General features: G+C 47.7%; 2 protein-coding genes and 5 non-coding genes across 14 annotated transcripts; 6 read left to right on the plus strand and 1 right to left on the minus strand.

The window, feature by feature from the left end:
* The first annotated feature begins 3,992 nt into the window (after positions 1–3,992).
* NOP56 (NOP56 ribonucleoprotein) lies at positions 3,993–10,209 on the plus strand. Of its 2 annotated transcripts, XR_001818050.2 has the most exons (13): positions 3,993–4,226; positions 4,387–4,476; positions 4,832–4,946; positions 6,174–6,335; positions 6,506–6,704; positions 7,083–7,270; positions 7,353–7,504; positions 7,690–7,790; positions 8,157–8,305; positions 8,531–8,652; positions 8,841–8,978; positions 9,133–9,252; positions 9,739–10,209. XR_001818050.2 is itself a non-coding variant. In XM_017504739.1 (12 exons), exons 1-12 carry the CDS (start codon positions 4,224–4,226, stop codon positions 10,108–10,110), a joined length of 1,791 nt encoding a protein of 596 aa, XP_017360228.1. In that variant the 5' UTR covers positions 3,993–4,223; the 3' UTR covers positions 10,111–10,209. The 2 variants fall into 2 exon arrangements, 1 of the variants encoding a protein (XP_017360228.1); XM_017504739.1 differs by lacking the exon at positions 9,133–9,252.
* LOC119467760 lies at positions 5,991–6,065 on the plus strand. Its single transcript, XR_005196372.1, has one exon. It is a non-coding gene; the product is annotated as a small nucleolar RNA SNORD110 (small nucleolar RNA).
* Positions 6,822–6,954, plus strand: LOC119467758. The gene has a single exon (XR_005196370.1). It is a non-coding gene; the product is annotated as a small nucleolar RNA SNORA51 (small nucleolar RNA).
* LOC119467759 lies at positions 7,853–7,938 on the plus strand. Its single transcript, XR_005196371.1, has one exon. It is a non-coding gene; the product is annotated as a small nucleolar RNA SNORD86 (small nucleolar RNA).
* Positions 8,381–8,451, plus strand: LOC119467757. Its single transcript, XR_005196369.1, has one exon. It is a non-coding gene; the product is annotated as a small nucleolar RNA SNORD56 (small nucleolar RNA).
* On the plus strand, positions 8,696–8,770 carry LOC119467764. Its single transcript, XR_005196376.1, has one exon. It is a non-coding gene; the product is annotated as a small nucleolar RNA SNORD57 (small nucleolar RNA).
* A 1-nt stretch (position 10,210) lies between the features above and the next one.
* On the minus strand, positions 10,211–15,792 carry IDH3B (isocitrate dehydrogenase (NAD(+)) 3 non-catalytic subunit beta). Of its 7 annotated transcripts, none has more exons than XM_017504745.2 (12): positions 15,688–15,792; positions 15,462–15,542; positions 15,198–15,296; positions 14,991–15,111; positions 12,719–12,779; positions 12,511–12,643; positions 12,271–12,404; positions 12,077–12,179; positions 11,845–11,991; positions 11,527–11,621; positions 11,352–11,412; positions 10,211–10,641 (listed from the first exon to the last, which is right to left on the minus strand). In XM_017504745.2, the coding sequence occupies exons 1-12, from the start codon at positions 15,721–15,723 to the stop codon at positions 10,555–10,557; spliced, it is 1,158 nt and encodes a 385-aa protein (XP_017360234.1). In that variant the 5' UTR covers positions 15,724–15,792; the 3' UTR covers positions 10,211–10,554. The 7 variants fall into 7 exon arrangements, with proteins under 7 accessions (XP_017360234.1, XP_017360230.1, XP_017360235.1 ...); XM_017504746.2 differs by having other exon boundaries at positions 10,212–10,338; XM_017504747.2 differs by lacking the exon at positions 10,211–10,641 and adding an exon at positions 10,666–11,139.
* Between the last annotated feature and the right edge of the window lie 6,858 nt (positions 15,793–22,650).

Here is a 22,650-nt window from a genome sequence, read left to right on the forward strand (position 1 = left end):
AAAAAAGACATACAAATGGTAAACAGGCATATGAAAAGGTGCTCAACATCACTGATCAACAGAGAAATGCAAATCAAAACGACAATGAGATATCAGCCTACCGCAGCTAAAATGGCTCTTATCCAAAAGAAAGGCAATAACAAATACTGGTGAGAATGTGGAGAAAGGGAACCCTCACATACTGCTGATAGGAATGTAAATTCATACAGACACTGTGGAGAAGTTTGGAGATTCCTCAAAAACCAAAAACAGAACCACCATATGATACAGCAATCCTACTACTAAGTATATACCCAAAAGACAAAAATCAGCATATCCAAGAGATACCTGCACTCCCATGTTTATTGCAGCTCTGTTCACAATAGCCAAGAGTTGGAAGCAACCTAAGTGTCCATCAACAGATCAATCGATAAAGAAAATGTGGTACGTATATATAATGGAGTACTATTCAGCCATAAAAAATAAGATTCTGTCAGCTGGGTGTGGTGGCTAACGCCTGCAATCCCAGCACTTTGGGAGACTGAGGTGGGCAGATCACCTGAGGTCAGGAGTTCAAGACCAGCCTGGCCTACATGATGAAACCCCACCTCTACTAAAACTACAAAAATTCGCTGTGCATGGTGGCAGGTGCCTGTAATCCCAGCTACTCGGAAGGCTGAGGCAGGAGAATCACTTGAACCTGGGAGGCAGAGGTTGCAATGATCTGAGATCGTGTCATTGCACTCCAGCCTGAGAGACAGAGCAAGACTCCGTCTGAAAAAAAAAAAAATTAGCCAGGTGCAGTGGTGAGTACCTGTAATCCCAGCTACTCAGGAGGTTGAGGCAGGAGAATCACTTGAACCCAGGAGGCAGTGGTTTCAGTGGGCTGAGATTGTGCCACTGCACTCCAGCCTGGACGACAGAGTGACACTCCATCTCGAAAATAAAAATAAATAAGATCCTGTTGTTGGCAAAGACAAGGATGGAGCTGGAGGTCATAAGTGAAATAAGCCAGGCACAGAAAGACAAACTTCACATGTTCTCACTTATTTGTGGGAGCTAAAATTAAAACAATTGAACTGACGGAGATAGGGAGTAGAATGACAGTTATCAGAGGCCGGGAAGGGCAGAGCAGTAGGGGAAGTGGGGGATAGTTAATGGTCCAAAAAATAGATGAGCTCTAGATAGCACAACAGGTTGACTACAGTCAACAATAATTTAATTGTACAATTTTAAATAACAGAGTATAATTGGATTATCTATGACACAAAGGGTAGATGCTTGAGGTGATAAATACCTCATTTACCCTGAGGTGATTATTACAAATTGCATGCTGGTATCAAAACCTCATGTACTCCATAAATATATACACATACTATGTGCTCACAAAAATTAAAAATACAAAAATTTTAAAACATAAAGAAGCCAGGAGTGGTGTGGCTCATGTCTATAATTGCAGCACTTTGAGAGGCCAAGGCAGGCAAATCACTTGAGCTCAAGCCTTCAAGATCAGCCTGGACAACATGGCAAAACCCTGTCTCTACAAAAAAATTAGCCAGGCATGGTGGTGCACCCCTGTAGTTCCAGCTACTCAGGAGGCTGAAGTGGGAGGATTGCTTGAGCCCAGGAGGTTGAGGCTGCAGTGAGCTGTGATGGGTGACAGAGACCCTGTTTCAAAAAAATAAATAGGCAGTGGCTCATGCCTGTAATCCTAACACTTTGGGAGGTTGAGGCGGGCAGATTGCCTGAGCTCAGGGGTTTGAGACCAGCCTGGCAACATGGTGAAACCCCATCTTTACTAAAATACAAAAAAATTAGCCAGGCGTGGCAGCATGCACCTGTAGTCCCAGATACTTGGAAGGTTGAGGCAGAATTGCTTGAACCCAGGAGACGGAGGTTGCAGTGAGCCAAGATCGCACCACTGCAATCCAGCCTGGGCAACAGAGCAAGACTCTGTCTCCAAAAATAAATAAATAAATAATGAAGGAAATAAAAAATCTGTGAAGTTCCAATAAATATTTCCTTTGAGCATCATGTCAGCCCTCAAAAACTTTCGATTTTAGGGCCGGGTGCAGTGGCTCACACCTGTAATCCCAGCACTTTGGGAGGCCAAGGTGAGTGGATCACCTGAGGTCAGGAGTTCAAGACCAGCCTGACCAATCCTATTTTTTTAATGCTAGCCATTAATGACTAGATTAATCCTACCATCCATTAATGCATTCTGACTTCTTGCTTGAAAACCCCTGGTTTAATGGATAAGCATCTGTAACCCAAGAAGATTCAGGATTAAGGACAGAAATAACTGAAGTCTTAGCATTAATATTTTCCATTACATCTTGGAATCATTTAATTTGATGTATTCATAACACTTAAAAATTTAACATGCTAAAGTATGTAATGGATTAACTTTGCAATTCCATTTTAAAATGTGAAATGGAGTAATGATTCAGACTAAATATCGACATGTGTAACAGAATTTAACCACATCTGTGGTTAATATTGAGATTATCAGAGTTTAAGATTTACCAACCATATTTTTCAGTTTTAACATATTAGTGTGTGAACTGTGTACTTGGATTTTGTCAAGTAACTCAATCACTTAACAAAATAACAATTAAATGTATAAATGCAGTTTATAGTTATACAGCCTTTATTTTTAAAAATCCCGGCCGGGCGCGGTGGCTCACGCCTGTAATCCCAGCACTTTGGGAGGCCGAGGCGGGTGGATCACAAGGTCAAGAGATCGAGACCATCCTGGTCAACATGGTGAAAGCCCGTCTCTACTAAAAATACAAAAAATTAGCTGGGCATGGTGGCGCGTGCCTGTAATCCCAGCTACTGAGGAGGCTGAGGCAGGAGAATTGCCTGAACCCAGGAGGCGGAGGTTGCGGTGAGCAGAGATCGCGCCATTGCACTCCAGCCTGGGTAACAAGAGCGAAACTCCGTCTCAAAAAAAAAAAAAAAATCTTTTTGATTGGCTAGGCATGGTGGCTCATGCCTATAATCCCTACACTTTGGGAGGCCGAGGCTGGTCGATCACCTGAGGTCTGGAGTTCGAGACCGGCCTGGCCAACATGGTGAAACAACCCCGTCTCTACTAAAAATGCAAAAATTAGCCAGGCGTGGCACCTGTAATCTCAGCTACTCGGGAGATTGAGGCAGAAGAATCGCTTGAACTCGGGAAAACGAGATTGTAGTGAGCCGAGATGGCACCATTGCACTCCAGCCCGAGCGACAAGAGCAAAACTCCGACTCAAAAAAATTTCCTTAGAATGACTTTAAAATGTACCAGCGGATATACTACTTAAGTCTAACTAGGTTTTGGATTTATAACGTTAATATTAATTATTAAAGCAAAACCCATTTCTAAATAGTCGCCTGGGCGCCCCAAAGACGCCCTCGAGGACAGGGAAGCAGCTCCGATTCACTCGGCGCTCACCGGCGCCCAGAATTCAGGGCTGCTCAAGCGGAAGAGCAACACATGGCCCGGCAAAAGGAGCTGGGTCCCGTGCAGAAAAGGAACAAGAAACTGGCCTAGGAAGACGTTGGAGCGTCTTTCGCACGTTACTGCCTGCCACCATCATTTTAAAAAATAATAAATTAATAGTACGAAGAAAACTGCGCGAGCCACTTTCCCAGCGGGATCTGCGCCAGAGCGCGCCAGGTACTACTCCCCTTCCGTGGGAGAAGAAAGGACGCGCTGCCCACCCTGCGCCGTGGAGGCTCGTCCCCGAGTAAGGGACGGGAATCGATGGGTACCAGGGACGAGGGGCGCAGGGTCTAAGGCCTGAGGCCACGGGCGCAGCCGGCTAGGCAGCGGTCTCGGTGTGGGATGGACGCCACGCCCCACGCGGAGCCTCCCACCCCAACTTCACCCAGCTCTGCTGCCCGCAACTTATATGACGGGAAGCTTATATGAGCAGAACATCAGGAACCGGACTATTATTCCGAAAGCGCCTTTCCAAGTGGTTGCGCGGCCTGCAAGGCCCGCTAGGGCCGCGCGTCCCCGGCAACCGGGCTTGCCCGCGCAGCTGCAGAAGCCGGGAAACGCCTGCTAGCCCGCGCTCGGTGCCACCTCGCCCGCGCTCCGGCCGATACCACCCCGGGCGGCCCCTCGGAAGGCCGGAGATGGTACCATCCCTGGTCTCCGATTGGTCGGCCGGACGGGGGCGTGGCCTCTAGAGTCTGGTTCCGCGCGCCGGAGCGCGCTAGCCGCATTGCGAGCTGAGCCGGGAGCGGGCGCCATGGTGAGGAGTGGTTGCGGGGCACGGACTACGCGTAGGGGGTGGTTTGGGCCAGGGTTCGGGCCAGAGCCAGAGCCTGGGCTTGGGTCTGCGCCTTCCTCGGGAGCGGGTTCTGGCAAACACGGAGGTTGAGCTTACGCTCGCGCCGCGGCCCCGGTTGCAGGTGCTGCTGCACGTGCTGTTTGAGCACGCAGTCGGCTACGCGCTGCTGGCGCTGAAGGAAGTGGAAGAGATCAGTCTGCTGCAGCCGCAGGTGGGTGAGATACGTGGGATCCTCCGGCCTCCCCGCAGACCCTCACCGCACAGGTCCCAGCCTGCACCGCGCGCTCCCACGTGGTCGCCGCGCGTTTCGGTGGGGGAAGAGGGGGCGGGCCTGGAAAGCTCTAGAGCCCGGGGTCTTTACCTTGGCTCATGCGTAGGATCGCTCTAGAGGTTTGAAATTAGCCTCCTGGACTCCGCCCTGGAACGATTAAAGCAGAAGCTAGGATGTGGGGCCCAGGTATCAGCCTATTTTAAGAGCTTCCAAGGCTGAGAGCCGCTGCTTTACTTACTGCGCCGCAGAGACAGGAGGGAGGGAAGGAAACCACTCAGCCTCTTTATCCCCCCAGGTGGAGGAGTCCGTGCTCAACTTGGGCAAATTCAACAATGTCGTTCGTCTGGTGGCCTTTTGTCCCTTTTCCTCGTCCCAGGTTGCCTTGGAAAATGCTAATGCCGTGTCTGAAGGTGAGTCAACCACCGCCAAGTATCTCAGGGAGATGTGGTTCCTTCCGGTATCCTGTCGGGCGGCATGTGATAGTATTTGCTGTCCTTGGCTAGTTCCAAGTCTGATAGGTATGAGGCGGTGTTTGAAACATGTAATATGTAATTGGAAATAATTGTCTTTACAGAGCTCAAGGTCTGGAAACTGTGATAGACTAAACCATTTAAAGCAGGCGATGTAGGATATGTGTTACGTTTCCTTGTGGGCACTGTGATTTTTTTTTTTTTTTTTTTTTTTAAGACAGAGTCTCTGTCGCCCACGCTGGAGTGCAGAGGCGCGATCTGGACTCAATGCGACCTCCGCCTCCCGGGTAACTGGGATTACAGGCCTGTGCCGCCACGCCTGGACAATTTTTTGTGTTTTTAGCAGAGGCAGGGTTTTGCCATTGACCTCACTTGAGCCACCCACCTCTGCCTCCCAAAGTGCTAGGCGTGAACTACCGCACTCTGCGCCGGGCGCCCGGCCCTCTCCCCGCCCTGCCCCTCCGGACGTAGTCTGTTGCTCAGGCGGTAGTGCAGTGGTGCGATTTCGGCTGGGGGCACCCTCCGCCTCTGAGTTCAAGCGATTCTCCTGCCTCAGCCTCCTGAATGGCTGGAATTACAGGCGCACACCACCATGCCCGGCCAATTTTTGTATTAGTAGGGAGGGAATTTCACAATTTTGGCCAGCCGGTTTTGAACTCCTGATCCCAGGTGATCCGCCCACCTCCCAAAGTGCTAGGATTAAGAGCATGAACCACCGCCCCCGGCTGACAAATGATTCTTAAAGGGGAGTGGTTTAACACTACCAGGGACCCGAGTTTACCTAAACACAATCAAGTGTCTGCTTCTCCGCTTTCTATTTGATTGGAAAGGGCAGCTGGATAAGGAAAAAACACAGGCTAAGAAAAGGTTTGGTTCCAGAAGGCAAATTCTAATACCAAATACTTAAGTTTGTGTTACAAGCTATTATTTGTTGCACACTTGTGCTATCAGACCTGAGTACAGTTCCCATGGTTGGGCCAGGCTTTGCAGTGATGACTTGGTAATCAAATCTGTCAATCCCCTGAGTGCAATTATTGATGTCTCCATGTCTCTGAGCAATGCCTGATGGGGAGGGGTCTAGGTGGCAGGACCAGGGTATTGGCTGAGGGGATGTTAGAATTGATCAGCCTTTAGCCTGTTAATGGGAACTGTGTTCTTTGCCTTGAGGGGTTGTTCATGAGGACCTCCGCCTGCTCTTGGAGACCTACCTGCCGTCCAAAAAGAAGAAAGTACTCTTGGGAGTTGGGGATCCCAAGATTGGTGCTGCAATACAGGAGGAGTTAGGGTACAACTGCCAGACTGGAGGCGTGATAGCTGAGATCCTGCGAGGTGAGACCATCATCTTTTATATTCCTGGTAACCTTGGTGTTTGGGAGGAGGGGGGTTCTAGAAACTTGGATATTTGTTACTTCTGGGAAGGCCTTGAGCTTGGCTGGTTCCCATGGGTGCAGAAGCTAGCTCAGAGCCCTTTGTTGCTTATAGTCCTGCCCTCCTCTTAGGAGTTCGTCTGCACTTCCACAATCTGGTGAAGGGTCTGACCGATCTGTCAGCTTGTAAAGCACAGCTGGGCCTGGGACACAGCTATTCTCGTGCCAAAGTTAAGTTTAATGTGAACCGAGTGGACAATATGATCATCCAATCCATTAGCCTCCTGGACCAGCTGGATAAGGACATCAATACCTTCTCTATGCGTGTCAGGTAAAGTGCAGAGGCCACCCATAATATTGGAGCCTTTGGTCTGTAGTTTAGCTAATTTTTAGTCTTGATGAGAACTGACCATCCTGTGGGTAGAATCATGTGGGCTGGGGCTAGGTAAGCCTCCTGATGCTTACCACAGGCTGTGTTCTTACACTGACTGTATAGAAAGAGGAGGTAGAGTAAACCTACTCCCATATACACCTCAGCTCAGGCCCTGTGTCTGGTCTGTATTGTGAATGGGGGAACATAGAATTGAGGAAGATTTGAATCTTTTTCCCATTTCCTCCAGGCACAGAGTAGGTGTGAAGAGGGTGAGGCTGTAGCTCTGTGGTTTTTGATGAAGCAGCTGGGCCAGGGAATGACTGTGGTTCTTTTCAGGGAGTGGTATGGGTATCACTTTCCGGAGCTGGTGAAGATCATCAACGACAATGCCACATACTGCCGTCTTGCCCAGGTTATTGGAAACCGAAGGGAACTGAATGAGGAGAAGCTGGAGAAGCTGGAGGAGCTAACGATGGATGGGGCCAAGGCTAAGGCTATTCTGGATGCCTCACGGTCCTCCATGGGTCAGTGCAGAGCCTGGCAGCCTGCATAAGGTATGGGGCTCTGAATATCTGGCCCTCTGCATTCATACTTGGTTTTTCCTAGGCATGGACATATCTGCCATTGACTTGATAAACATCGAGAGCTTCTCCAGTCGTGTGGTGTCTTTATCTGAGTACCGCCAGAGCCTACACACTTACCTGCGCTCCAAGATGAGCCAAGTAGCCCCCAGCCTGTCAGCCCTAATTGGGGAAGCGGTGCGTCACAGGGGACACAAAAAAATGGGAGAATGACTGTTGCCATGTGCACCTGCACTGCTCTATTTCCTGACCCACTATATCTTCCCTAGTTGTGCTTGATGGGGAGGGGGCGAGCAGGGCTCTCTTGCAATGGGCAGGTCAGCAGTTCATTTCTCTGACTGCTTCCTTGACTCTCTCTCCAGGTGGGTGCACGTCTCATCGCACATGCTGGCAGCCTCACCAACCTGGCCAAGTATCCGGCATCCACAGTGCAGATCCTTGGGGCTGAAAAGGCCCTGTTCAGGTACCAGTGAGGGCACCTGCCCACATTCAGGTGCCACTTCTGGTGCCCACCTCTTGTTGGGGGATCACGGTGATGGCTGACCAGGGCTCCCTGACCTATACAGGCCTCTGCTATGGGGGTGATGGCCAGTCCTGGTGTCTGAGTGATTCCCAGGGCCCAGCAAAGGGACCAAGTCTCCAGGTCAGCGACACTGGATGCCTTCCCTCTGCCTCTGGGAGCTATGGGTTGGCATGCATTGGGGTAGAGATCCAATCTGGCCTGAGGCTCACTCAGGACTTGGGGGTGAGAGGAGGGGAGGAGCTGAGCTGCCTTGGCTAAGGGGGTTGAAATTTCTGATCTTAAACTCTCCACTGAATATTCTCTCAGAGCCCTGAAGACAAGGGGTAACACACCAAAATATGGACTCATTTTCCACTCCACCTTCATTGGCCGAGCAGCTGCCAAGAACAAGGGCCGCATCTCCCGATACCTGGCAAACAAATGCAGTATTGCCTCACGAATCGATTGCTTCTCTGGTATGGGTGGGGGGGTTTGGCAGTTGTGAGAGGGGCTGGCTGGGTGGGTGGGGAGGCTTGCAACCATAGCAGCTTCCACAATGATGGCAATATTTTTCGTCAACAGCAGTTCACCTAGTGAGTGTTGAGAGTCTGGGTCTGAGTGAAGCTGAGGGTAGAGGGAATACAGGGTGAGGGTAGTTTTTCTCTGGGCTGACAGGCTTTGTTACCCACACGCATGTCCAGAGGTGCCCACGAGTGTATTTGGGGAGAAACTTCGAGAACAAGTTGAAGAGCGACTGTCGTTCTATGAGACTGGAGAGATTCCACGAAAGAATCTGGATGTCATGAAGGAAGCAATGGTTGAGGTCAGTTGGGCTTTGCTGGGTATGGGGAGGCATAGCTGGCTGTTGGAGTTGATGAACTGTCTGAGCCTGACCTTGTAGAGTGGAGGCAAAAAAAAAACTGATTTAATGAGCCTGATCCAACAAAGCCAGAAAGGAGTCCCCAGAGCACCAGAGGTCTTCAGGCCCTTTTAGCATTTCTATTTGACCAGGCAGAGGAAGCGGCTGCTGAGATTACTAGGAAGCTGGAGAAACAGGAGAAGAAACGCTTAAAGAAGGAAAAGAAACGGCTGGCTGCACTTGCCCTCGCATCTTCAGAAAACAGCAGTAGTACTCCAGAGGAGTGTGAGGTCAGTAGGCAGCTTGGCCCTTGCAAAGATCCTAGGTTGTAGGGTTTTCAACAGCAGAACAAAGGATGTGCTGCATCAAGCCATGGTCTTGAGTCCAGGCTTTTGGACTGAAACAAGGACCTGAAACATCTAAAACTACCTCTTGATTCTATAGGAAGGAGATAGGTGCTGAGAGAACTTGCTCAAGAGCCCAGAGAGCTGGTTGTAGCTCACACCCGTTCCCTGGGCATGTGTGTTCTGTCCTCGGCTGCCTCCCAGGAGTCCTCAACCTGGGGTAGTGTAAATTCCTGCTCTGCTTATTCTCAGACGTGTGTCCGGAGGTGGTAGTGTTCACAGTGGGGATGGGGGCAGGGCGGTCCCCAGTGTGCTAGGTTACAATCATTCTCCCTGGGATTTTCATTTAGCACCCAGTTTCTTAAACAGTGTTTCAGGGCCCTGTCTGGAACTTGGCATGATGGTTCTGTTGTGACCAGCATGGTGGGTTTTTGTTTAGGGTTTTTTTTTTTCTTTTTTTTTTAATGGGCTGAGGTGATTTACTACATGTTGTCCTTAACTTCTAATTTGGGATAGCCTTTGGGATGGATTTCTAAAGTTATACCCACACAATTAAAACTATCTCAGAAACACTGGGCAACGTTAACAACTACACAGGTTTCCCTGCCTTGGCCACTTAGTTGCTAAAAATGTAATGGGGGGTATGTGTGCACATTTCAATAGATGCCACTGCTCTCACAGCCTGTTCCCCTGTCCTTCCCTTTAGGAGGCAAGTGAAAAACCCAAAAAGAAGAAGAAAAAACAAAAGCCCCAGGAGGTTCCTCAGGAGAATGGAATGGAAGACCCATCTACTTCTTTCTCTAAACCCAAGAAAAAGAAATCTTTTTCCAAGGAGGAGTTGATGAGTAGTGATCCTGAAGAAACCACTGGCAGCCCCAGTCTTCCCAAGAGGAAGAAATCATCACCGAAGGAGGAAACAGTTAATGACCCGGAAGAGGCAGGCAACAGAAGTGTCTCCAAGAAAAAGAGGAAATTCTCCAAAGAGGAGCCAGTCAGCAGTGGACCTGAAGAGGCTACTAGCAGCAAGAGCAGCTCCAAGAAGAAGAAAAAGTTCCGTAAAGAAGCCCAGGAAGATTAGAATGCAAATGGACATTCTCTGGGAGGCGGGGCGTACCATAGCCCAAGGTGACATTCCCCACCCTGTGTCCTGTTCCCCAATAAAAACAAACTCACAAAAGTTGGTTCATGCTTTTTATTGAACACCTTAGATGGGTATGGACAGGGCCTATGAGTGGGGCAAGGCAGCAATGACAGCCTCAGTGAAGTCATGGCAAGTAGCATAGCCACCCATGTCAGAGGTTCGAACCTGTAGGGGAGAATCATCATCATCCATGTGGCCTGGGCTCCATCCCAACAAAATCCCCATCACCACCCAGCAGTCTGTTCCCTAAGGAAGCCAGCCCAAGGACAACCTAGGCCCTGCCCAGTAAGGTGACCATGGTACACTGCCTAGAGGCGCAAAGTCTCTTCTGGTCCACTGCACTGAAGTGTATGGGGAGTGTGGTCCTTGAAATAAAGGGCTCTAGCTCCCATGGGGGTGCAGGTGACCGATGACAGACTTGATGAAGTCGGTTGTGGTGCTGTAGCCGCCCATGTCTCGAGTCCGCACCTACAGCCACCACCGGCAAAAGCCGTGGGGAGGAAGAAAAGAGAGCCCATGAAGGGAGGTAGGGCAACATGACTGAGGAAATGGAATCCAAGAATGAGATGGAATCCAAGAAGGCATGACAGATAGCCAGAAAAAAGAGGCAGTGCAGCAGGATGGAAGGAGCCAGGCTGGGAAGCACATGGACCTACCCACTCCTCTTAAGCCACTATTAACTGTGCTGCAGCCAGGGCAGGAAGGAGGCTGAGCAGGCAAAGATGACGGGAAATGCAGATCAGAGGTGGGATGTAGCTACCTTCCTTGGAAGAAATAGAGACAGGACCAGGTGGGAGGACAAGACCAGGCAGGGGAAAGGAGATGGGATGTGAAGGTGAAGCTGGTGCCTCAGCCTGCCTGTATCCCTTGCTGTTCCACCCCCAGGAAAAGCTGCAAGTTCTGCATTCAGATGGCCCATGAAAAGGGCAGTGAATGGAGCAGGAAAGAGGGAACAGCAGATGGGATCTAAGAGGCAAAAGAGATAAAGAGGATGAAAACAGCCAAGAGAAGGGAGGTGAAGAGCAGCCCTGAGAGGGATGCGGGAATGTCAGGAAACAGATGTCCAGGGGACCTGGGGGAAAGGAGACACCCATTCAGCTTCCCCAGGGAGTGGCGCCAAGGTGCTGACCCCAGAACTACTCTAAACCCTGAAGCCAGCACTACTCTTCTAAACTCACCTTGCCAACTTTGATCACCTTCTTCACCGCATCTGCAATCATGCTGGAGTGATACTCGAGACTGTGGATATGGACAGGAAGAAACTGAGACTTCCCCCAAAACACTTCCCCCAATTTCTCTACCTGGCTCCTCCTCACAACACTCATCCTCTGCCCGCAGCCTCCCGTGACCTACTTGAGATGCCGCAGCATGTTGGAAGCCGACAACAACATGGCCGTGGGATTGGCTATATTCCTGCCCACTGCCTGGGCAAATGGGTGCCGGGCACCCTGTGGAGAGAGGGGCAGGCTAGACACTAGGAGGAGGTAGGAGTGGTACGCAGAGGATCAGGAAAAAGACATTATGGGAGGGGGAGGTCAGGCCAGGATCACTGAAAAGAGGCATGGTGGGCAGTGTGGGGGAAGAACAGGCCAAGATCACTTAGGAAGGGGAGGCTTGGGGTCAGAGACAGGGGATGTAGCAAGGGCCGAGGGAGAAAGCAGCCTCACTCACCGTCTCAAAGACTGCATACTCTGCACTATAGCTCTCACCAGGGACCACGCCAGCTCCCCCAACAAGGCCAGCAGCCAAATTGTCAATAATGTTCCCATAGAGATTGGGCATCACAAGCACATCAAACTGGTAAGGATTCTGCACCAGCTAGAGGGTGAGAAGTAGGCATGAAGTGAATTCCACTCCACCCTCTTCCTCGGCCCTATGAGTGGAGATGTGGGGAGGGCCTCACCTGCATGCAGCAGTTGTCTATGATCATTGTTTCAAATTTGATTTTGGGGTACAGTTCAGCAACTTCCTCACAGCACTGCAGGAACAACCCATCCCCAAGTTTCCTGTCCATGGGCCAAAGGGGACAGAATCAGCCAAGAAAGTGCGGGGGCTACCTTCCCAGGAACCCACCCTACACAAAGCTATGTCCCTCACATGATGTTGGCCTTGTGGACAGCAGTGACCTTGCCCCGCCCCTTCTTGGTGGCATAGTCAAAGGCAAACTTTGCAATCCGCTGGGACTTGGCTCGTGTGACAATCTTCAAGCACTCAATCACACCCCTTGCACTCTGGGTAAGAAGAGAGCAGCAGCTAGGTGACACTGGGAAGGGAAACAAGGAGCTCCACCTCTCTCCCACCTTCATCCCTGCCCTCCCTCAGTTTCTGGGGCCTCACCTCATGTTCCAGAGAGCTGTACTCCCCTTCCGTCTGCTCCCTAATGATCACCAGGTCTAGATTGTTGTGCCGAGTCATATACCCAGGAAGTGACTTCACATGGACTACGTTGGCAAATAAGTCCAACTTACGCCTGTGGGTAGGCAGGGCCATCAGCTCTGCTCCTGCCTGGCGCCTCTGAAGCATTCGCCCTACCCCCACCACCTACCTCAGCCGCATATCATAGGAAGCTAGCTCCCCCTTATACTCCATTGGGGTATGGATCTTTCCTGTGTAAACAAAGTGGGGAAAGGAGTGTCAAGCAGAGGCCAAGCCAAAGGGAGCCCAGACCAGTGTCTAACCCCCTTAGGAACATAATGTAACCCAGACTCCCATCACCCACTCCCAAATCGGTAACTTTTAAATTGCCTCTGGGGGCAAGGGGCAAAGGAGAATAATGTATAGTTAAAGCCAGAAACATTTCATCTATTGCTTTTTTTTTTTTTTTTTGAGACAGGGTCTCACTCTGACACCCAGGCTGGAGTGCAGTGGCGCAATGTGGGCTCACTGCAACCTCTGCCTCCCGAGTTTAAGTAGTTCTCCTGCCTCAGCCTCCCCAGTAGGCTGGACTTACAGGCATGTGCCACCACACTGGCTAATTTTTTTTTATTTTTAGTAGAGATGGGGTTTCACCATATTGGCCAGGCTGGTCTCAAACTCCTGACCTCAAGTGATCCGCCTGCCTCAGACTTATAGCTTTATTTCTAGTCACCATATTTAATTTACATTGAAATTTCAAAACAGAGAACAGATTTTTTCTCTATTTATCAAAAAAGAACCTGGGTTTAATAACAAGCTGAGAGACAATGCTAGCAGATCTGTGACCTTTTTAGATGTTTCTGAGCTTTCTCCTTATTTGATATTTTTTAACCCAACACCTACTGAATATCAATTATATGTCAGGCAATAAGGATAGTAGCTAAAACCACATAACTCCTGCCCTCAAGAAACAAATGGTACACTGGGAAAGGCAGATAATATGAAAAACATTATAAATATCATGGGAAAGTTACATAGCAACACAGAGGAAATCCTCTCCAGTAATATCAGGATACAGCACAGAAGAGCTGCACTTCAGTCCACACCTTAGTTTAAGTGAGTACAATGGGCTGAACAGTGATCCCTGAAGTGACTGTCCATGTCCGGAGCCCTGGAACCAATATATGTGACTTATTTGGGAATAGAGGCTTTGCAGATGTAATTCAATTAAGGATATTGAGACAAAATCATCCTGGATTACGGTGAGCCCTAAATCCAGTGATAAATCTTTAAGGGGAAAAATAATACAGAGAGGGGAAAGAAACAGAGATTGGACTGATGCATCTGCAAGTCAAAAAACAGCAGGAGCCACCAGAACAGGCAAGAAAGGATTCTCTCCTAAACCTTCAGAGGAAGCAGGGCCTTGCCAACACCTTAATTTCAGACTTATGGCCTCCAGCACTGTGAAAGAATACATTTCTGTTATGTTAAGCCACCAGGTTCATGGTAGTTTGTTATGGCAGCCATGGGAAACTAATACAGTGAATGAGTGAGAAGGACTCTGACAGGCAGCATCAAAGAAAGTAAGTTCTGGGTAGAAGGAACAGTGTAAGTCAGGTAGCACATATTTGGATCTAACACACACAATGTAGTGTGATCAAAGCACAGAACAAGAGTTCTGGAACCAAGGCAAAAAAAGTTAAGCACCAACTAGAGAGAACTGACTTTCCTATGGTAAGGCTGGGCCTGGAAAAGTCAGGCTGTTCTTTGCAAGAGAAGACAAAAAAATTAAATGAGGAGATTAAAGCAGGCAAGACAAAAGAAAAAGGGCAGCTAGGTGTGGTGGTTCACCTATAATCCCAGCACTTTGGGACACCGGGGTGGGTGGATCACGGGAGGTCAGGGGTTTGAGACACGCCTGTCAAACACGGTAAAACCCTGTCTTTACAAAAACTAGCTGGGCATGGTGGTGCACACCTGTAGTCCCAGCTACTGGGGAGGCTGAGGCAGGAGAATCGCTTGAACCCAGGAAGCAGAAGTTGCAGTGAGCCGAGATCATACCACTGCATTCCAGCCTGGGCAACAGAGTGAGACTCTGTCTAAAAAAAAGAAAAAGAAAAAGAAAGAAAGGGAGGGGAAAGGGGAGGGGAGGGAAGAGGGGAGGGGAGGAGAAGAAAAGGAAAAGGGCAGCTAGAAGTGGTATTCCAGAAATGCAATGAACAAGTCAGATGACAGTCGATGTAGCCTCAGGACAGACTCAGAACCCCTGGAACTTTCCTGCACAGACAGCTGACATAATCTCTCAACTCCTGGGTTCCCAACAGGAAGGAACAAATTTCCAAATACCAGTGGTGGTTGCCCTGGAGAATACAATTGCATACCATGTGGGCAGAAGGGCTTAATAAACATTGGTCATTTGATTTTAAATGGCACATGGACAAGTGGCAAGAGTGCACACATACCAATAATGGCCACTTTGTTCTCCTTCATGGAACTCAGCACCTGTTCCAGCTTCTCCTCGGATGCCATATTCTGCACCTCACTCAGGTGGTGCTCCTGGAACTCCACCGGGACAGCGGCAGCCTTCAGAAACAGGTTCCCAAAACATCACAGTCAAGGCCAAGTCCTTTCCAACCCTCTATTGTCCTCTGATCCCGGAGGCTACTCACCTTGAACACCTCCTTGACGGCGTGCATCAGCTCAGGCCCTACACCGTCTCCCGGCAGCATGGTCACGGGAAAGGAGCCCTCCACCCTCACGTCCTCGGCCTGAATGGGGGAAGCGGGGAGAAGCAAAGATAGAGCTGGGACTGGACCAGTGATCCTGCGAGTAGGGAAGTGGGGAAACCCGGGAGGGGTGGGGAAAAGCCAGGGGAGAAAGCAGCGAGAAAGGGACAGGGTCGTGAGCGACACCCCGGCCAGTTTCGTGCATACCTGACTCCGCGATGCGGCGTGCGCCGCGGCCGAGGCACTCAGACCTCTCCATGCCCCAAGGTTCCCGGCGGAGACCAGCGCCTGCAACAGGGACACGCAAGCATGTAAGGGCGGATTTGAGACCTCCAGACCCCGAACACTACAGTGACTTTGCTCTGTTTAGGAACCCTAGGACAAACTCTCCTCTCCCTCGCCCGCCCCTGTCCGGTGTGTCCCCGCGCCTCACTCGGGTCAACCAACGGACACCGCTCAGTGCCGCCATGTTCTCCGCAGGAAGTCGCGTGAGAAGTAACGGCGGAAGCTGGCGCGGCCCCGTACCCCGACTTCCGCCCTGTGCCGGTTGCTTGGTGCTTGCCTCTCTGCACCAACCAGCACCTGCCTGCTGACGCCTGTTTCTCCTCTTTCTTGCCGGTGGGGAGGATGCGCAAGCACTTTGTCTTTTGCTTTAGTTTCAATCGCCATATTTAATCTACGAAAAATGTAGCGTCATATTTATCAAATGAGGACCTGAGCTTAACAAAAGATTGAGAGAAAATCCTAAGGAAGCTGTTAAAATTTTTGTGTCAGTGCGTTTGTTATTCTTTTAACCAGTATTCACTGAACGCCTGTATAGCAGGCTTTCGAGGAGCTCAGCACAGTCCGTGGGAGATGTCTGTCGGGTTTCTCCGCCAGTCTCCGAGTGCCCAATACCTCTGTATTGCCCGTTACCTCGTTGTTGTTGAGACTAGAGTCTAGCTCTGTTGCCCAGGCTGGAGTGCAGTGGTACGATCTCGGCTCACTGCAACCTCCGCCCCCCGGGTTCAAGCAATTCCCCTGCCTCAGGCTCCCAAGTAGCTGGGATTACAGGTGTACGCCACCACTCTGGGCTCATTTTTGTATTTTTTTAGTAGAGACGAGGTTTCGCCATATTGGACAGGCTGGTCTCGAACTCCTGAGCTCATGATCTGCCCGCCTCCGCCTCCCAAAGTGCTGGGATTACAGGTGTGAGCTACGGTGCCCAGCCTCGCCTTGTTTTTTTCTTACAGGATCTTGTTCTTTGCTCTGGCAGTTGTTTCCCTAATTGTGTGTCCTGGACTTGAACTCCCCAGGGCAGGCCCATAAAGGGTGCCACAAATGAGTTCAATCGTGTAAGTGTGACTAAAGGGAATTTCAGACCGATCTTTAAGATAGCAATCATAAAAAATAAAAAGAACCTGGGCAACGCAGGGAGACACTGACCCTACAAAAAAATTAAAAATTAGCCAGGCATGGTGACGCACACCTGTAGTCCCAGCTACTTAGGAGGCTGAGGTGGGAGGATTACTTTGAGCCCAGGAGATGGAAGCTGTAGTGGGCCGTTATGGCACCACTGCACTCTAGCCTAGGAGACAGAGCGAGACCCCATCTTAAAAAAATTCCAGTCACGATTTTAGGTGTGTACAATTGACTCACCAAAAGACAAACTGATACAGGAAGATTTGCCTGACCCACTCTTCTGGAAATGTGGTTTTTAGATTGCCTGTCCAGATGAACCAACAGCAACTTGTTAAAAATGCAGGCTTGTGAGTCATACCTCATTTGCTGAATCCAAATTTCAGTCATGGGGGCCCAGAAAATATTTCTCTAACAGGCTCCCCTTGTTAATACACACTGAAATTTAAGAACCACTAGCTAGGTTCTCTGTGATAAGTTCCTCCTTTTTATATACCTCGTCCAGCCAAAAAGGTGGCAAGGCAAACGCATTCTCCCAGCCCAAGGCAGAGGATACAGTGGTTCTAATCTTGGGGACCAAAAGCATAGACTCTGTGCCTCCTCTGCAATCCATTAGGTGAGACATTTTCCTCTACAGTAGTAGAATGAGAAGATTGGCAGAGAGGTCCAAGATGGCTGATCACTAGCAGCTCGGGATTGCAGCTCCCACTGAAAGAGCAGAGAACGAGAGGATGCCACACTTTCAGATCAATTTTTGTTGCTCATGCACCAGGAGATTCCCAGCGGAGGAGCCACACGTGTGGCCAGCGCGACTCTTGAGGCCGGCGAGGCGGTTTTGCCGCTGCCTTGGAGCGGCGGTTCTTGGTGCAGAGTCAGAAAAGCACCGTCAATCTTAAAGCCGCTGTTTTGGCCAGCGCGGTGGGTTGCTCAGATTCTAGCGCCCGGGAATCAACAAGTTGGACGTCCATTCAGAAACCCAACTGTAAAGACGGTAACTATAAAGACCACAGACGGATAAATTTATAACGAAGGGAAGAAACCAGCCTAAAAAGGCTGAGAATACCCAAAATCAGAATGCCTCTCCCTCTACAGGGAATCACAGTTCCTCATCAGCAACAGAACAAGACCTGATGGAGAAAGACTGTGTTCCATTAGCAGAAGCTGGCTTTAAAAAGTGGATGATAAGAAGCTTCTGGGAATTAAAAGAACTTGTTCTAACCCAATGCAAAGAAACTAAGAACTTTGAAAAAAGGTTTGACGAAAAGTTAACAATAACACACAATTTAGAGAGGAATATAAGTGAATTAATGGACCTGAAAAATACAACACAAGAACTTCGCGAACTATGCACAAGTTTTAACAGCTGAATTGATCAAGCAGAAGAAAAGATATCAGAGGTCGAAGACCAACTTCATGAAATAAAACAAAAAGACAAGATTAGAGAAAAAAGGATAAAAAAGAACGAGCAAAGTCTCCAAGAAATATGGGACTATGTGAAAAGACCTAATCTACGTTTGATAGGTGTACCTGAATGTGGCGAAGAGAATCAATCCAAGCTGGAAAATACGCTTCAGGATATTATTCAGGAAAACTTTCCCAACCTAGCAAGGCAGGACAATATTCAACTCCAGGAAATACAGAGAACACCACAAAAATATTCCTCAAGAAGACCAACCTCAAGGCACATAATTGCCAGATTCACCAGGGTTGAAATGAAAGAGAAAATACTGAGGGCAGCCAGAGAGAAAGGTCAGGTTACCCATAAAGGGAAGCCCATCAGACTCACAGCAGATCTCTCAGCAGAAACCCTACAAGACAGAAGAGAGTGGGGGCCAATATTCAACATCCTTAAAGAAAAGAACTTTCAACCCAGAATTTTACATCCAGCCAAACTAAGCTTCATAAGCGAAGGAAAAATAAAATCTTTTGTGAACAAGCAAGCACTCAGAGATTTCATCACCACCAGGCCTGCTTTACAAGAGCTTCTGAAACAGCCACTACAAATAGAAAGGAACAACCAGTATCAGCCTTTCTAAAAAATACCAAAATATAAAGAACATCAACATAATTAAGAAATTGCATCAACTAATGGGCAAAACAGCCAGCTAACATTAAATGACAGCATCAAACACACATATATTGTTATTAATTCTAAATTTAAATCGACTAAATCCCCCAATCCAAAGACACAGACAGGCAAAGAAAGCTAAGACCCATTGGTATGCTACATCCAGATCCATCTCACATGCAAGGATACACAAAGACTCAAAACAAAGGGATGGAGAAAAATTTACCAACCAAACGGAGAGCAAAAATAAATAAATAGAAAGCAGGAGTTGCAATTTTTGCTGATAAAATAGATTTCAAAGCAACAAAGATCAAAAGAAGCAAAGAAGGATATTACATAAAGATAAAAGGATCAATGTAACAAGAAGAGCTAAAGATCCTAAACATATATGCACCCAATACAGAAATACCCAGATATATAAGACTTATAAAGAGACTTGGACTCCCACACAATAATAGTGGGAGACTTCAACATCAATATTAGACAGATCAATGAGACAGAAAGTTAACATCGATATTCAGGACTTGAACTCAGATCCGGAACAAGTAGACTTAATTAATATTCATAGAACTCTCCACTTTAAATACACAAAATATACACTCTTATCAGTACTATATAACACGTATTTACAGGTTTAAATGAAATATTGGTTGGCTGCTTGTTAATTATTTTCTTCCCTCATTTTTTTTTTTTATGTCTCTATTATTAAACACAATTACAGGCATACCCAGTTTTAGACTGCATTCTAGCCCGGGCAATAAAGCAACACCTCTGTTCTCTCTCCCTCTTCCTCTTCCTCTTTCTTCCTTTCCTTTATTCTTTTTCTTTTTTTTTTTATTCTTTTTCTTTCTTTCTCAAAAAAAAATTTTAAAAAAATAGAATGAGAAGATTAAATTAGATAATGTGTAAGAGTTTTGAGCAAATGAAAAGTACTGTGTAAATATAGGGCTGTTATTACAGTTAATATAACATTAATATAACACATTCCTCTATTTCCATTCATATATCCCATGAAACCAATCAAATCCAGAAAGCACCACCAGCTTGCTCCCATAGACTCTGTGGTCCCAGCTTCCAAATCACTAGTACCATTCGCCACCATTTTTCTTCTCCAAATATTTCTCCTTCTGATTGAGAAAAAAATGGAAGATTTACAACCTCCGCCTCATGGGTTCCAGCAATTCTCCTGCCTCAGTCTCTTTGTTAGCTAGGATTACAGGCATGTGCCACCACACCCGGCTAATTTTTGTATTTTTAGTTGAAACAGGGTTTCACCATGTTGGCCAGGTAAACTCCTGACCTCAGGTAATCCGCCTGCCAGTGCTGGGATTACAGTGTGAGCCACCACGCCTGGCCAGATTAACTCTTTTTAAAAACTACATTTTCTGTTACTTCAGGAAATTTATGGTAAGAAAGAAGAGAGATGTACCATCTTAATCCAATCTCTGATGATAATATTTTCTAGACATGTGGTCTTGCTACATCGCCCAGGCTTGTCTTAATCATAATTTCCTTGAGGGTAACTACATCATTTCCATCCCTAAATTCTGCACAAACTTGGTCCCCACCTAAACTCAAAAAATATCTGCTAACTGATAAAACACTAAGCAGCCATCACCAGGGTGATAGGAACTGATGGAGATTACCAGTGGACACAGGCCAAGGAGATGAGACAATTATTGTCTGAAGGCCACTGTGTTCTCCCCATGAATTCAGCAAGCTCTCCTGGCCTTCAAGTCCCCACAAGGGTGTCTTTGACCAATAATGGAGAAATCCAGCCAAGATCTTTGAAAAGTTTCTTAACCAATCTTTTAGGGCAGAGGAGGAAGGTTATACCATCTTGTTCTCTTCTAACTGTTGTGGAGTCTCCTCTGCTTAGCACAAGAGGCCATAATGATGGATGAGCTGCCTATACTTGAATGTTCTGTGTGAAGATGAGTGACTTGGATGTCTGCTTCCCAGGCTTGCAAATCTTCCAGTACAGGAGTCCTAACTTGGGGTCTACAGAACCCCACAGGTGTCCATGAATAGGAATCAGTACTATGAACCTGGGTGGGGAAAACCCAAAAATCACAACTTTATTTTCACTAACCTCTATTACTGAAATGTAGCATTTCCTTTCATTATGAATGCAGGTCGCAGATCACAGTGCTACCTGTAGTACTCTTGACTTTGTTAATCATAAAAAGTATAGACATTTTCATACCACATTTTTGTTGTAGTAGATATCTTAAAAAATCACTTACTTTAATCCCTATTTTTACATTATTTGACCCAATGCTAGAATGTGTGATTTAGTGAATTAATAAAGCAGCAAACATAGTAATATGTTGCAAGGTAGCTTTTGTTCCTTTTTCTTTTTCTCTTTTTAGAGAGAGAGTTTCAGTCTATTGCCCAGGCTGGGGTACAATGGTGTGATCACGGCTCACTGTAACCTCAAACTCCTGGGCTCAGGCAATCCTCCCACCTCATCCTCCCAAGTAGCTAGGACTACAGGCATGCGCTGCCATGCCTAGTTAATTTTTAAATATTTTGTAGACATGAGGTCTTCCCATGTTGCCCGGGCTTGTCTTAATCATATTTGTTTTGTTATTCTATTTATTTTATGTATTTAGAAGCCTCTTCTAAGAAAGATTCCACAGGCTTCACCAGCCTCCCAAAGAGGCCCATTGCACACAAAAGTTTCAGAATTTCTGGTGTATTAGACCTACTGGATTTTTTTTCTGAAACCATGAACAATCAAAAGAGTGATTAACGGCCGGGCACGGTGGCTCAAGCCTGTAATCCCAGCACTTTGGGAGGCCGAGGCGGGTGGATCACGAGGTCAAGAGATCGAGACCATCCTGGTCAACATGGTGAAACCCCGTCTCTACTAAAAATACAAAAAAATTAGCTGGGCATGGTGGTGTGTGCCTGTAATCCCAGGTACTCAGGAGGCTGAGGCAGGAGAATTGCCTGAAGCCAGGAGGCGGAGGTTGCGGTGAGCCGAGATCGCGCCATTGCACTCCAGCCTGGGTAACATGAGTGAAACTCCGTCGCAAAAAAAAAAAAAAAAAAAAAAAAAAAAAAAAAAAAAAAAAAAAAAAAAAAAAAAAAAAAAAAAAAAAAAAAAAAAAAAGAGTGATTAACAAATGACAATTGCTTGAAGACCGAAGTCTGAAAAAGCTTCTTGGAAGAGAGAATTTGATCTGTGGTTGAAAGGATAAACAGAATTACAGAGGAGAAGTGATTACACTCTAGGGAAAATGGCAAGACAGCAAAGGTGTTGTCTCAGGTCAACTGCTCTAGAAGCAGAGCCCAAGACAGAGATTTTATGCAATTGACCTGTTGAAGGAGTGCTCTTGGGAGAAACACATCAGAAGGTGACTAAGCAGAAGATGGCAGGGGAAGGAGCTCAGCAAGATGTGGCCTCAGCTGGAGTCCACCTCAGCCCTGTCTCCCGGGGAGCTCTGGAGCATGAATGACAACTCAAGGTTGTCATGATTTGAGACAAGGCTTAATAACCCTGCTTCAGCCATGCATGCACCAGCTGGCTGAGAGGATCTGACCAAGGCAGCTACTACCTTGTGGAGGTGACAGGTGAACATGGTGTGCTGATGAACAGGGAGGCAGGCAGGCATGTTTGAGGACATGAGTTACAGTGACAAGTGGTAAGTAAGTAGGACTGGTGCAAGTCCAAGGTCTGAGAGAAACGGAGAGAGTTTTGTGAGCAATACTAAGGACCCTGCTGAGGTTGGTGACCATGAAATTTATTGTGGTGCAACTGTGTGTGATTTCATGGTGAGAGCAAACACTTCAGTTCATCCAAAAGTGATATTTTGCCAGAGAGAGGTACAAGGGAGTTCAGAGTGTTGGCTAAATGGGACCAGGAGGTAAGTGAAGACCGAAGAGATCTAATTGATAGGCAGGTGAGGAAAGAATCAAAGACTC

This window comes from Cebus imitator, unplaced genomic scaffold, assembly GCF_001604975.1.
Source record: "Cebus imitator isolate Cc_AM_T3 unplaced genomic scaffold, Cebus_imitator-1.0 Scaffold328, whole genome shotgun sequence".
Classification (NCBI taxonomy): Eukaryota; Metazoa; Chordata; class Mammalia; order Primates; family Cebidae; genus Cebus; species Cebus imitator.

Coding starts and splice junctions, on each gene's coding strand:
- NOP56 (XM_017504739.1), top strand. Junction 7,791..8,156: donor GCTGAAAAGGCCCTGTTCAG/GTACCAGTGAGG, acceptor ATATTCTCTCAG/AGCCCTGAAGACAAGGGGTA. Junction 8,979..9,738: donor GTACTCCAGAGGAGTGTGAG/GTCAGTAGGCAG, acceptor CCTTCCCTTTAG/GAGGCAAGTGAAAAACCCAA.
- IDH3B (XM_017504741.2), bottom strand. CDS start 15,723: ATGGCGGCACTGAGCGGTGTCCGTTGGTTGACCCGA. Junction 12,644..12,718: donor TCCTATGATATGCGGCTGAG/GTAGGTGGTGGG, acceptor GCCTACCCACAG/GCGTAAGTTGGACTTATTTG. Junction 11,413..11,526: donor AACATGCTGCGGCATCTCAA/GTAGGTCACGGG, acceptor CCATATCCACAG/TCTCGAGTATCACTCCAGCA.